At 39.1% G+C, this 15,112-nt stretch overlaps 1 protein-coding gene across 3 annotated transcripts in view; it reads left to right on the top strand.

The window, feature by feature from the left end:
- SUCLA2 (succinate-CoA ligase ADP-forming beta subunit) overlaps positions 1-15,112 on the top strand; it is a 70,790-nt gene that overhangs the window by 14,785 nt on the left and 40,893 nt on the right. For all 3 annotated transcript variants that reach the window (XM_025364305.1, XM_025364304.1, XM_025364306.1), the window contains exon 5: positions 13,445-13,573. In XM_025364305.1, the coding sequence (XP_025220090.1) occupies positions 13,445-13,573 (129 nt within the window). The remainder of the gene's footprint in view (positions 1-13,444; positions 13,574-15,112) is intronic.

Here is a 15,112-nt window from a genome sequence, read left to right as displayed (position 1 = left end):
TGAGGATAAAATGTTTTTATTTTAATACATGGTTAATAATAATACATGGTTATAATAATTCAGGTTAAAAATCTATAGTACTAGTAAAACTGACCGAAGACATTATAACATTCTTTGATATTATCACATTAGACCAATGTAGAGTTGGTTGGTGTTACTTTTTGGGGTATAGCCATTTTTTGGGGAATCCCTGTGGACAGATCTCTGTTGAACAACAAAAATTAGTCAGCTATTTAAACTACAAGGAGCACTTGTGATTGAGTTAATGTCCCATGCATGGGAATTAACTAATCATTAGAAATTGCTTTTGTTAAAATGGGGAAAGGACTTCCTATTTAATAAATAGTGCTGGGAGAACAGGCTAGCCATGCAGAAAATTGAAACTGAACCCCTTCCTTACACCAAATACAAAAGTTAAGATGGATTAAAGACTTAAATGTAAAACTCAACTGTAAAAACTCTAGACGGATATCTAGGTAATACCATTCAGGACATAGGCACGGGCAAAGATTTCATGATAAAAACGCCAAAAGCAATTGCAACAAAAGCAATAATTGACAAATGAGATCTAATTAAGCTAAAGAGCTTCTGCACGGCAAAGGATTCTGTCATCATAGTGAACAGACAACCTGCAGAATGGGAGTAAATTTTTGCAATCTATCCTTCCGACAAAGGTTTAATATCCAAAGTTTATAAGAAACTTAAATTTTCAGGAAAAAAGCAGCCCCAATAAAAAGGGGGCAAAGCACATGAACAGATACTTCTGAGAAAAAGACACAGGCTGGGTGTGGTGGCTCATGCCTGGAATCCCAGTACTTTGGGAGGCGGAGATGGATGAATTACCTGAGGTCAGGAGTTCGAGACCAGCATGGCCAACATGGTGAAACCCTGTCTCTACTAAAAATAAAAAAATCAGTTGGGCATGGTAGTGGGTGCCTGTAATCCCAGCTACTCGGGAGGCTGAGGCAGGAGAATGGCTTGAACCTGGGAGGTGGAGGTTGCAGTGAGCTGAGATTGTTCTGGGTGACAGAGCAAGACTCTGTTTCAAAAAAAAATGGCCACATATGGCCAACATACATATGATTAAAAAGCTTATCACTGATCATTAGGGAAAAGCAAATCAAAACCATAGTGAGACACCATCTCATGCCACTCAGGTGGCTGTTATTAAAAAGTCAAAAAACAACAGATGCTGGTGAGGTTTTGCAGAAAAAGGAATGTCTGTCTTTACAGTGTTGACGGGAGTGTAAATTAGTTCAACCATTGTGGACGACAGTGTGGCAATTCCTCAAAGACCTAGAGGCAGAAATACTGTTTGACCCAGCAATCCCACTACTGGGTATATGCCCAAAAGAATATATATTATTCTATTACACAGATACATGCATCAGTATGTTCACTGCAGCACTATTCACAATAGCAAAGACATGGAGTCAACCTAAACATCCATCAATGATAGATTGGATACAGAAAATATGGTACATATACACCATGGAATACTCTGCAGCCGTAAAACAGGAATGAGATTATGTCCTTTGCAGGGATATGGATGGAGTTGGAAGTCATTATCCTCAGCAAACTAATGCAGGAGCAAAAAACCAAACACCGTGTGTTTTCACTTATAAGTGGAAACTGAATGATGAGAACACATGGACACAAGGTGGGGATCAACACACACTGGGGCCTGTTGGGATGGGGGTGGGGGGAGGGAGAGCATCAGAAAGAATAGCTAGTGGATGTTGGGCTTAATACCTGGGTGATGGGATGATCTGTACAGCAAACCACCATGGCACATGTTTACCTTGTAACAAACCTACACATCCTGCACATGTACCCCTGAACTTAAAAGTTGAAGAAAAATAAAAAAAAGAATAAGCAAAGCAAAACTAAAAACAGAAAACAATTACTTTTATGACTGACTTGTTTTTAGGAGATGTGTCATATGTTCTATTGGTCTTTAGTACCTTTCACATCCTGATTCCAGGGGGTGTCTTCTACGGGGTTGGCATGCCAGAAAATCAATTAAAGTACCTACTCGCTGTGTGATAACCTTTGTTAAGTTAGATTTCTTAACATTTGCCTAGTGCCTTTTGGGTACTTTGGGCTGAGTCAAGTCTATTTAATAAATCACATTTACTACTTTATTTTTCTGGTAAAACAACTGCAGTCTGCTGCACATGAGTGGGACATTTTCCTGTGTCAATTTTTGACTTTACCTGAAATAGTTATAAAATGTGCTTAAGAATTCCAGTTTTATTTTGTATGTTTTTTTTTTTTTAAATACACATCTTTATTTTTTATTTTTATTTTTTTGCTCTGTCCCCCAGGCTGGAGTGCAGTGGCGCCATCTTGGCTCAATGCAACCTCCGCCTCCCAGGTTCAAGTGATTCCCCTGCCTCAGCCTCCCGAGTAGCTGGGATTACAGGCGCCTGCCACGACGCCCGGCTACAGATCTTTACATATGGCTGCTTTGTCATTTAAGCCTTTTACATTTAAGCTTATTTTAAGGCAAATTTTAAAAAATACCAACAAGAAAATAATTTAGGTTAAGCAAGTGGGAATTAGCATTATTAACATATTTGAAATTTCAGCTACTTGCTTGAAATGAAATTGTTTTGAAAGTTTATTACTTGGCCGGGCGCGGTGGCTCAAGCCTGTAATCCCAGCACTTTGGGAGGCCGAGGCGGGTGGATCACAAGGTCAGGAGATCGAGACTATCCTGGCTAACATGGTGAAACCCCGTCTCTACTAAAAATACAAAAACCTAGCCGGGCGCGGTAGCGGGCGCCTGTAGTCCCAGCTACTCGGGAGGCTGAGGCGGGAGAATGGCGTGAACCCGGGGGGCGGAGCTTGCAGTGAGCCGAGCTCGCGCCACTGCACTCCAGCCTGGGAGGCACAGTGAGACTCCGTCTCAAAAAAAAAAAAAAAAAAAAAAAGTTTATTACTAAGATTTAAAAGTGAAGCCAAGTCGTTTGAATGTGAACTAGCTATTTATTCTACAGTGATGACCAAATGTGGAACTACGTTGTTTAACCTGTTTACCCATGCAAGTTGGCTCCTTTCTAACTGGTTGTAGAATTAACACAAATAGAGACTCCACTTTCTTCTGTGTATTATTATTTCCTTTTTTTTTTTTTTAGTTTTTTTTCTAACTTATAACCAATTGTTGAAGACTTGATTTTTACTTAGTGAGAATGTAATATTAACTTTTCTCCTCAACTAGTGTTGCCTTCTCTATGGCTTTTCATTTCTTTTACCAGTTGATATAAAAAGAGAAAGTAAAACTAAAATGAGGAAAAGAGGCCGGGCCGGTGGCACCCGCCTGTATTCCCAGGACTTTGGGAGGCCAAGGCGGGCGGATCACAAGGTCAGGAGATTGAGACCATCCTGGCTAACAGGGTGAAACCCTGTCTCTACTAAAAATACAAAAAATTAGCCGGGCGTGGCGGCGGGCGCCTGTAGACCCAGCTACTTGGGAGGCGGAGGCGGGAGAATGACGTGAACCCGGTAGGCGGAGCTTGCAGTGAACCGAGAGCCACTGCACTCCAGCCTGACCGGCAGAGCGAGACTCTGTTTGTGTTAGAATATTTTAAAGATTTGTTGGTCTGTACCTCTCCTGTTGAATAAAACTATATTTTATGGTTATCTATAGACTTAATTTGTCTATATTCTATTTCAGTGGCATGACTAATACTGAACTGGCTCTTCTTCAATCAGAATTTTTTCCTGCTGTTTAGATCTTTGTAAAAGCTTGTAATTATGAACTGCCTTGCTAGCGAGAAAACGAAGAATACCCTTTCATTTGAAATTTATAGAGGGACTGAAAATTAGACCGTAATTTCAAACATTTCTCTTTACTTAGACTTGCTAATGTTGTCTTCTTTAGCCTCACAAGGCTCAATGAATTCTTTTATTTAATTTTTTTTTTATATTGAAAGGAGTTCTAATACCGAGTGCCCAGAGTTTAGCCAAACTTCAGAGGTTAAGGGCATAGTCCTGCACGTGATTGCCCTTACTTTAGACACCAGCCTCAATTTTAGTGGTCTCCTGCTTACCCTCATTTCTGACTAGCTAGCTACAAATTTGAGGGTTAATTCCCTAGAACAACTCACAGAGCTCAGGAAAATGTTAAACTTAGGATTACAGTTTTAGTATAGCCAAAGGATATACAAATCATAACCAGCCAAATGAAAAGACACATAGGACAAGGTCTGGGAGGGTTCCCAAACATGAAGTTTCCACTATTCTCAGGAATGTTTTGTCTTGCTAGCATCTTAATGTGTGACAGTATGCAGAATATTGCCAACCCAAAGCTCCCCAAGCTTTTGATGTTCAGAGTTTTTTTTTGATTTTCAAAAATATAACAAAAAATTTACCTTACCCATTTTGAGTATGCAGTATAATAGTGCATACTAAGAAGGAAAGGAAAGGAAGGGAAGGGGAGGGGAGGGGAGGGGAAGGGAAGGGGAGGGAAAAGAGAGATTCTCTTTTGGTAAAAGGAACAGAGTAAAACACGTTTTGTGCAACATCTCCAGAAGAGATCTCCAAATCTTTTTTTTTCTTTAATTTTTCCAGAACTTTTTTGTCTTGCAAAATTAAAACTATTCATTGAACAATTCCCTTTTCCCTGTCTGCCTTCCCTCCAGCCCCTGGTAATCACCATTCTGTTTTGTGTTTGTAAAAGTTTGAGTATTTTAGATACCTGAAGTAGTTGTCTTTTTGTGACTGGTTTATCTCAGCATAATGTCCTCAAGGTTTATTCAGGATGTAGTGTATGACAAGGTTTCCTTATTTATGGCTGAGTTCTATTCCATTTTATATATATACTGCATTTTCTTTATCCATTCATCTTTTGATGGACATTAAGATTGCTTTCATCTATTGGCTATTTTCAGTAATGCTACAGTGAACATGGATGTTCAAGTATTTTTTTGAGATCCTGTTTTCTTTTGGATATATACTTAGAAGTGAGATTACTGGATCATATGATAATTCTATTTTTAATTTTTTGAGAAGCTTCTATAGTGTTTTCCATAACAGCTGTACCATTTTATTTATTTAATTAATTTTTTTGAGGCAAGTCTTGCTATGTCTCCCAGACTGGAGTGCAGTAGTGCAGTCTCGGCTCACTGCAACCTCAGCCTCCCAGGATCAAGTGATTCTCCTGCCTCAGCCTCCTGAGTAGCTGGAATTACAGGCACCCGCCAACACACCCTGCTAATTTTTTTATTTTTGTGTTTTTTTGAGACGGAGTCTTGCTCTGTTGCCCAGGCTGGAGTGCAGTGGTGTGATCTTGGTTCACCACAACTTCCGCCTCCCAGGTTCAAGTGATTCTCCTGCCTCAGCCTCCTGAGTAGCTGGGACTACAGGTGTGCACCACCATGCCCGGCTAATTTTTAGTAGAGACAGGGTTTCACCATGTTGGCCAGGCTGGTCTTGAACTCCTGACCTCAGGTGTTCTGCCTGCCTTGGCCTCCCAAAGTGCTGGGAATATAGGCATGAGCCTTCACACCTGGCTGAGCCGTACCATTTTATATTCCAACTAACAACAGACAAAGCTTCCAATTTTTCTGCATCCTCACCAACATTCATTTCCGGTTTTTTTGGTAGTAGCCATCCTAAAGGGTGTGAGGTTATATTTCACTGTGGTTTTTATTTGCATTTCCCCAGTGATTAGTGATATTGAGTATCTTTTCATGTTCTTACAGGCCATTTGTAGATCTGCTTTGAAGAAATGTCTATTTAAGTCCTTTGCCCATCTTTAAATTTTTTTGTTTGGGTTTTTTATTTTTATTTTTTTTGGTTATTGAGTTGTGGAAGATCTTACATATTCTGGATTTCAGCTGTTAACCATGTATATGGATTGCAAATATTTTCTCTCATTATATAGATTGCCTTTTTACTTTGTTGATTATTTCCTTTGCTGTGAAGTTTTTAAGTTTGATGTAGTTCCATTTGTCAATTTTTGCTTTTTTTCTGCCTGTGCCTTTGGTATCATATTTAAGAAATCTTTGCTAAATCCAATGTCATAAACTGTTTTCTCTCTGTTTTCTTCTATGAGTTTTATAGTTTCAAGTTTTATGTTTAGGTCTTTAATCTATTTTGAGTAAATTTTAGCATATAATATATGGTAAGGGTCTAACTTCATTTACATGTGGATTTCCAATTTTTCCAGCACTGTTTGTTGAAGAGACTGTTCTTTTTGCCCTCTTGTGTAGCTTTCACATCATTGTTGAAGATCATGTAATCATATACCTGAGGGAATATTTCTGGGTTCTCTTTTCTATTCCATTAATCTATATGTCTGTTTTTTATGCATTATTATGCTGTTTTGATAACTGTAACCTTATAATATATTTTAAAAGAAGTGTGAGACCTCCATTTTCTTTTTTTTCTCAAGATTGTTTTGACTGTTCTGGGTCCTTTGAGGTTATATATGCATTTTAGTGTATTTTTCTTGCCTTTTTTTTTTTTTTTTTTTTAAGATAGATTCTGACTCTGTTGCCCAGGCTGGAGTGCAGTGGCATGATCTCAGCTCACTGCAAGCTCCGCCTCCCGGGTTCACACCATTCTCCTGCCTCAGCCTCCCGAGTAGCTGGGACTACAGGTGTCCGCCACCTTGCTCGGCTAATTTTTTTTTTTGTATATTTAGTAGAGACAGGGTTTCACCATGCTAGCCAGGATGGTCTCAATCTCCTGACCTCGTGATCTGCCCACCTCGGCCTCCCAAAGTGCTGGGATTACAGGCGTCAGCTACTGTGTCCGGCCGTATTTTTCTATTTTTATAAAAAAATGCCATTGAGATTTTGATAGAGATTACATTGAATCTGTAGATTGCTTACGGTAGTATGCACATTTTAACAATATTAAGCCTTCCAATCTGTGATCACAAGATGTCTTTCCATTTGTTTGTGTCTTTTTATTTTTGTTTTATTTTTTATTTTTATTTTTTGACACGGAGTCTCGCTCTGTTACCCAGGCTGGAGTGCAGTGGCATGATCTCAGCTCACTGTAGCTTCCACCTTCCAAGTTCATGCCATTCTCCTGCCTCAGACTCCTGAGTAGCTGGAAATACAGGCACCCTCCACTACTCCCGGCTAAATTCTTGTATTTTTAGTAGAGACAGGGTTTCACCGTGTTAACCAGGATGGTCTCGATCTCCTGACTTCATGATCCGCCCACCTCGGCCTCCCAAAGTGCTGGTATTATAGGCATGAGGCACCGTGCCCGGCCTGTTTCCTGACTTTTTAATGATCACCGTTCTAACTGTCATGAGATGGTATCTCACTGTGGTTTTGATTCGCATTTCTCTAATGAACATTGATGATGAGCTTTTATTCATATGTTTGTTGGCTGCATAAATGTCTTCTTTTGAGAAGTGTCTGTTCATATCCTTCTCCCACTTTTTGATGGGGTTGTTTTTTTCTTGTAAATTTGTTTAAGTTCCTTGTAGATTCTGGATATTATCAGATGTATAGATTGCAAAAATTTTCTCCCATTGTGTAGGTTGCCTGTTCACTCTGATGATGGTTTCTTTTGCTGTCCAGAAGCTCTTTAATTTAATTAGATCCCATTTGTCAATTTTGGCTTTTGTTGCCATTGCTTTGGTGTTTTATTCATGAAGTTTGGTGTTTTATTCATGCTTTGGTGTTTATTCATGCCCATGCCTATGTCCTGAATGGTATTGCCTAGGTTTTCTTCTAGGATTTTTATGGTTTTAGGTCTTATGTTTAAGTCTTTAATCAATCTTGTTAATTTTTGTATGAGGTGTAAGGAAAGGATTCAGTTTCAGCTTTCTGCATATGGCTAATCAGTTTTCCCAACACCATTTATTAAATAGGGAATCCTTTCTTACTGCTTGTTTTTGCCAGATTTGTCAAAGATCATATGGTTGTAGATGTGTGGCATTATTTCTGAGGCCTCTGTTCTGTTCCATTGTTCTGTATATCTGTTTTGGTACCAGTACCATGCTGTTTTGGTTACTGTAGCCTTGTAGTATAGTTTGAAGTCAGGTAGCGTGATGCCTCCAGCTTTGTTCTTTTTGCTTAGGATTATCTTGTCTATGTGGGCTCTTTTTTGGTTCCATATGAAATTTAAAGTAGTTTTTTTCCAATTCTGTGAAGAAAGTCAATGGTAGCTTGATGGGGGTAGCACTGACTATAAAATACTTTGGGCAGTATGGCCATTTTCATGATATTGATTCTTCCTATCCATGAGCATGGAATGTTTTCCATTTGTTTGTGTCCTCTCTTATTTCCTTGAGTAGTGGTTTGTAGTTCTCTTTGAAGAGGTCCTTCGCATCTCTTGTAAGTTGTATTTCTAGGTATTGTATTCTCTTTGTAGCAGTTGTGAATGGGAGTTCACTCATGATTTGGCTCTTTGTCTATCTGTGTATAGGAATGCTTGTGATTTTTGCACATTGATTTTCAGTTTCTCATTATTGTGTATGATGTTGGCTATGAGTTTTCTTATATGGCCTTTATTATATTGCGGTCGTTTCCTTCAGTCTTTTTTTGTTTGTTTTTATCATGAAAGGGTATTCAAGTTTGTTAAATGCCTTTTATGTGTCAATTGAGATTATTGTGGTTTTTGTCCTTCATTCTGTTAATAGGATGTATTATACTGAATTTCTGTATGTTGAACCATCCTTGCATTCTAGGAGTAAGTCTTACTTGATCATGATGTAAAGTCCATTTAATGTGTTGTTGAATTCAGTTTGCTAGTATTTTGTTGAGGGTATTTTTTTTTTATCATTATTAATCAGAGGTATTATCCTGTAGTTTTCTTTTAATACCTTTCTGTGATTTTGGTATCATGGTAATGCTGGCTTCATAGAGTGAGTATGGAAATTTTCTGTCCTTTTCGATTTTTTAAAGAGTTTGGGAAAGATTGGTTCAGTTCTTTAAATGTTTGATAGAATTTTCCAGTGAAGCCCTTTGGTCCTGGGCTTCCTGTTGCTTAGATGTTTTTGATTACTGATTCAGTATCATTACTACTTATAGGTCTGTTCATAGTTTTTATTTCTTTATGATTTTGAAGACTGTTTCTAGGAAGTTATCCATTTCTTCTAGTTTATTCAATTTGTTGATACATAGTTTTTCATAGCAGTCTCTTAGGCTCTTTTCTATTTCTGTTACAGTTGTAATGTCTCCTTTCACTTCTGATTTTTGTTTTTTCAGTCTTTTTTTTTTTTATAGTTAAAGGGTTGTCAATTTTATTCACTTTTTCAATGAGCCAATTTGCAGTTTTGTTGATTTTTTTTTTTTTCTATTCCCTGTTTCTTTTCTTTCTGCTCTAATCTTTATGATTTTCTTCCTTCTGCCAACTTTGGGTTTAGCTGTTCTTTTCCTTTTTTTTTTTTTTGGGACGGAGGCTCACTCAGTCGTCCAGGCTGGAGTGCAGTGGTGCAATATCAGCTCACTGTAAGCTCCACCTCCCGGGTTCACGCCATTCTCCTGCCTCAGCCTCCCGAGTAGCTGGGACTACAGGTGCCCGCCGCCATGCCTGGCTAATTTTTTGCATTTTTAGTAGAGATGGAGTTTCACCGTATTAGTCAGGATGGTCTCAATCTCCTGACCTTGTGATCCGCCTGCCTTGGCCTCCCAAAGTGGTGGGATTACAGGTGTGAGCCACTGCGCCTGGCCTAGCTGTTCTTTTTCTAGTATCTTGTGGTATAAATATAGGTTGAGCATCCCAAATCTTAAATTCTGAAATCCAAAATGCTATAAAATCCTAAGCTTTTTGAGCACTGACATGACACTTAAAGGAAATGCTCATTGGAGCATTCTGGATTTCAGATTTTTAGATTTGGGATGCTCAAATGGTAAGTATAATGCTAATATTTCAGTATTCAAAGAAATCCAAAATCTTCTGGTCCTAAGCATTTCAGATGAGGAATACTCAACCTGTAAAAAAATCAGGAGCTGAGTGTGTTTTCTAGTTGTGGTAAGCTGTGTCAACTTCTCTCTGGGATGTTACACGTTTTCTGGTGCTGCCATGAGCCTGTGCACTCGCCTTTGTTCTCGATGCCCCACAGGCATCCAGAGTATGCTGGTTCCCCAACAGCACCCATGTCAGTTGAGACAGGAAACAGTCCCTTGGACAGCCCTCCAAGCAGCTAGAATGTTGAACATGTGTTCTACTCTTCCCTTTCTCTCCAAATGGAGAAGCCTTTTAATCCCAAACTATTAGTTTGGAGTGGTGGGGGGAAGGATGCTGATGTTGAATTTCAATACAGATGTTCTTGGCTTTGAGCTTACCTGGGGTACTGTGACTTCCTAATTGGTTTCTGTCATTGTCATAAAAGCTTTTTGGATCATATATTATTGCTAAAGTCAGTGTTTTTGTCAGGGAGCATGGTCTTGGGCTTCCTATTTTGTCATCTTGCTGGCCTTGGTGTCCAGAGTTTTCATTGGGGGTCCATGGTGTAGGCATTAAACAAAAAAATTTTTTTTTTAATTTTAAATTTTTGTAGAGACAGGTTCTCACTATGTTGCCCAGGCTGGTCTCGAACTCCTGGACTCAAGCAATCCTCCTGCCTTGGCTTCCCGAAGTGCTAGGATTACAGATGTGAGCCGCCACACCCAGCCTGGGTATCATTGATTGAATCATTGTCTATGCAGTTGACTTAGCCCATTTCTTCTTTGCAGAGTGGGTTGATATAATTTGGTTGAAAACCCTAAACCTCTAATCACATCGATCTTTCTGGCGTGGCCATTGCCCACCTGAGTCATCTCCTTAGTGTAAACTGTCTAGGAGCCCACCATAAGTCTCCTTGTTAGCATCAACTATCAGATGTGGTTGGAGGGTTTAAAAGTTACTTCCAAGACCCTGGGGACAAAAGTCAGCCAAATTCCTTGTTACAAATGTTTATAGAAATCGAATCACATGATACAAAATAATTTTTTCCTAAATAGAATGTTAACACTCTTAAAAAAGTGATAGATTCTTCTTTTTAATTTTTGTTACTGCAGTATTTAAACTATTTGAAGGACTGTTTTGTTCTCTAAACAGTAACGAATGCAATACTATTCCTTTAATTTATACCTTAAATGAGTATGTTACTAAAACACTAAGTGCTAGGATAGAAAAGTGGAATTAGGCTCGCGTGGTGGCTCACGCCTATAATCCCAGCACTTTGGGAGGCTGAGGCGGGTGAATCACATGAAGTCAGGAGTTCAAGACCAACTTGGCCAAGATGGTGAAACCCTGTCTCTACTAAAAATACAAAAATTAGCTGGGCATGGTGGCGCATGCCTGTAATCCCAGCTACTTGGAAGGCTGAGACAGGAGAACCCCTTGAACCTGGGGGGCGGAGGTTGCAGTGAGCTGAGATCGCACCATTTCACTCCAGCCTGGGTGACAGAACAACATTCCGTATCAAAGAAAAGTGAAATTAGTCTTTTGATTAAAAAAAGAATTGTCATGCCTGTTTTTTTTTTTTCTGGGCATAAAAGTAATATGTTAATTGTTAAAACAATTTTTTCGGAAAAGAGTTGCATTTAAAATAACAAAAGTCTTTTAATGTTTTATTCCCCACTCTTCTTTTGTTTCTGTCAATATGGAGCACATTGAAATGCATTTTATGTTAAAAAAATAATACAATTGAGAAAACGACCTAGGGTCGTTTCCTAGGGTTTTGTGTCATTTTTTCGTACATAACACTACATGTAAACATACACTACATAACACACTACAGATCAGTATTTTCCTATGTCAGTAAATAATCTTTAAATACAGTTTTATTGTTTCTCTATTTTTTCATGTTAACATTATTTCTAGTTTAATGCATAAATTAGTAGATATATTAGATAATTTATGATTTTTTCTTGATTGATATTCAAGAACTTAAAAGTTAATAATTATTGGTATTGATACCTTACCTTCTCATATTGTTCATGATAATACCCAGAGCTATTCTTTCAAACTAGTTAGCTTTCTCTTTTATTTATTTTATTTTACTTTTTTTTTGAGACAGGGTCTTGCTCTTTCCCCATGCTGGAGTGCCATGGTGTGATCACAGCTCACTGCAGCCTTGATCTCCCAGTCTCAAGTCATCCTCCCATTTCAGCCTGCTGTGTAGCTGGGACTAAAGGGGCATGCCACCATGCCTGGCTAATTTCTTTGTATTTTTTGTAGAAATGGAGTCTTACTATGTTGCCCAGGCTGCTCTTCACTCCTGAACTCAAGCAGTCCTCCTGCCTTGGCCTCCCGAAGTGCTGTGATTACAGGTGTGAGCCACTGGGCCTGGCCAGCTTTCTTTTTCTTTTTTTTTTTGAGACAGAGTCTGACTCTGTTGCCCAGGTTGGAGTGCAGTGGCGCCATCTTGGCTCACTGCAAGCTCCGCCTCCTGGGTTCAGGCCATTCTCCTGCCTCAGCCTTGCCAGTAGCTGGGACTACAGGTGCCTGCCACCACGCCCGGCTAATTTTTTGTATTTTTAGTAGAGATGGGATTTCACCATGTTAGCCAGGATGGTCTCCATCTCCTGACCTCGTGATCCACCCGCCTCGGCCTCCCAAAGTGCTGGGATTACCACTGCGCCCAGCTACTAGCTTTCTTTTTCGTTGTCTTGCAGTAGGATTAGAGCTTAGACTTTACATTTTCTTAGGCTTTTTCTTTCAAATACCTGTTTTCAGGATTTTCTAGTGTTTATGCTTTAGGCAATACTTTTAATGTCCCCTCAGTTTTTATGAAAAATGCATAGGTTATATTTCACATGTATATATTTACATATTTGGTGTAAATTGTTTTTTTTCTTTTTTTTTTTTAGTTTAAGTTCTGGGATACATGTACATAAAGTGCAGATTTGTTACATAGGTGTACATGTGCCATGGTGATTTGCTGCACCCATGAACCCGTCATCTACATTAGGTATTTCTCCTAATGTTATCCCTCTCCTTGCCCCCAAACCCCACAGGCCCCGGTGTGTGATGTTCCCCCCCTGTGTCCATGTGTTCTCATTGTTCAGTTCCCACTTATGAGTGAGAACATGTGGTGTTTGGTTTTCTGTTCTTGTGTTTGTTAAGAATAACAGTTTTCAGCTTTATCCATGTCACTGCAAAGGACATGAACACATTCTTTTTTATGGCTGCATAGTATCCCATGGTATATGTGCCACATTTTCTTTATCCAGTCTATCATTGATGGGCATTTGGGTTGGTTCCAAGTTGTTGCTATTGTGGTGTAAGTTTTTGTGTATATTTTAAATCTATTTTTCTTGCAGGCAAGCCATTATTTTCTTCTTTTTTTTAAACTTTTTTTTCATTGCTTTAATTGAATATTTATAAGAGGGCACTATGCTGGAGATGTGAGGATAAATTCTCAAGAAAATTTTAAAATATGGGTAGAGGGTAATAGATGCTTACATCTGATATTATTAGGTTTTAAAGTTTCATTGATGAGTCTAAAATAAATCTAGTTTTGGTGGTTTCCTACCCTTGCCAGGGTCCCGTATTAATAGGAAGTTCACATGGTGGTGTCAACATTGAAGACGTTGCTGCTGAGACTCCTGAAGCAATAATTAAAGAACCTATTGATATTGAAGAAGGCATCAAAAAGGAACAAGCTCTCCAGGTATGTTGTATTCCTGAAAAATTTCTACCTTATCATTAGAGAATTATGATATTTAAAGATAACTGTACAACTGAAGTAATTGTCAAAACTTATTTAAATATTTTGAGTGTCAGGTGGATCATAAGGTCAGGAGTTTGAGACCAGCCTGGCCAATATAGTGAAACCCCCATCTCTACTAAAAATAAAAAAAAAATTAGCCAGGCATGGTGGTGCATGCCTGTAGTCCCATCTACTCAGGAGGCTGAGGCAGAAGAATCGCTTGAACCCAGGAGGCGGAGGTTGCAGTGAGCCGAGATTGTGGTGCTGCACTCCAGCCTGGGTGACAGAGTGAGACTCTGTCTCAAAAAAAAAAAAAAAAAAAAAAAGTCACTGTACCATTTCCCTGTCTAATAACATTAATAATTTCTTTTTTTTTTCTTTTTTTTTTTTTTTAGACGGAGTCTCGCTCCGTTGCTCAGGCTGGAATATAGTGGCACCATCTTGGCTCACCACAGCCTCCGCCTCCTGGGATCAAGCAATTCTTCTGTCTCAGCCTCCCAAGTAGCTGGCACTACAGGCGCCAACTACCACACCTGGCTGATTTTTGTATTTTTAGTAGAGACAGGGTTTCACCTTGTTGGTCAGGCTGGTCTTGAACTCCTGACTCCAGGTGACCCACCCGCCTCGGCCTCCCAAAGTGCTGGGATTACAGGCGTGAGCCACCACGCCCAGCCAACAATGATTTCTTAGTATCATCACTTACTCAGTCATTCAAATTTCTCTAGTTGTTTCAAATCAATTTTTCATCTACAATTTGTTTGACTCGGGATTCAAATAAGGTCCTTCATTGTTATTTTATTTATTTATTTTCTTTGAGATGGAGTCTTGCTCTGTCACTTAGGCTGGAGTGCAGTGGTACGATCTTATAATAATGCTAGGCACTATTTCCACTCATCACCATCAGGAAAAATGCTATATAATCTTAGATTATTTCTTCATGTATTCTTGTAAATCAAGTATTTTCTTCCTCATCTAAATTTCACTCTCATCATCTTCACATAACTACCTAATAAATCAAATCTGTGCCTTTTAAACATTTATATCATTCATCTGCCAAAATTATTTGCTTTACTCTCCATCAGAAACATTTCTCTATCTCCTTTAAACCATTGTGCCGGTCAAAATTCTTGCACTTGGCTGGCCACAGTGGCTCACGCCTGTAATCCCAGCACTCTGGGAGGCTGAGGTGGGCAGATCATGAGGTTAGGAGTTCGAAACCTGCCTGGCCAACATGGTGAAATCCCATCTCTACTAAAAATACAAAAATTAGCTGGGAATGGTGGCGGGTGCTTATAATCTCAGCTACTTGAGAGCTGAGGCAGGGAAATCGCTTGAATCCGGGAGGCAGAGGTTTCAGTGAGCCGAGGTCATGCCACTGCACTCCAGTCTGGGTGACAGAGCAAGACTCTGACTCAAAAAAAAAAAAAAAAAAATTATTGCACTTGCTGTACTTCAATACCATAAACTTATTCTTTTTTTTTTTTTTTTTTTTTTTTTTTT

Source organism: Theropithecus gelada, chromosome 17 (assembly GCF_003255815.1).
Source record: "Theropithecus gelada isolate Dixy chromosome 17, Tgel_1.0, whole genome shotgun sequence".
Taxonomy (NCBI): Eukaryota; Metazoa; Chordata; class Mammalia; order Primates; family Cercopithecidae; genus Theropithecus; species Theropithecus gelada.
The sequence above is the reverse complement of the archived record's forward strand: the minus strand, read 5'-3'. Positions and strand labels throughout refer to the sequence as shown.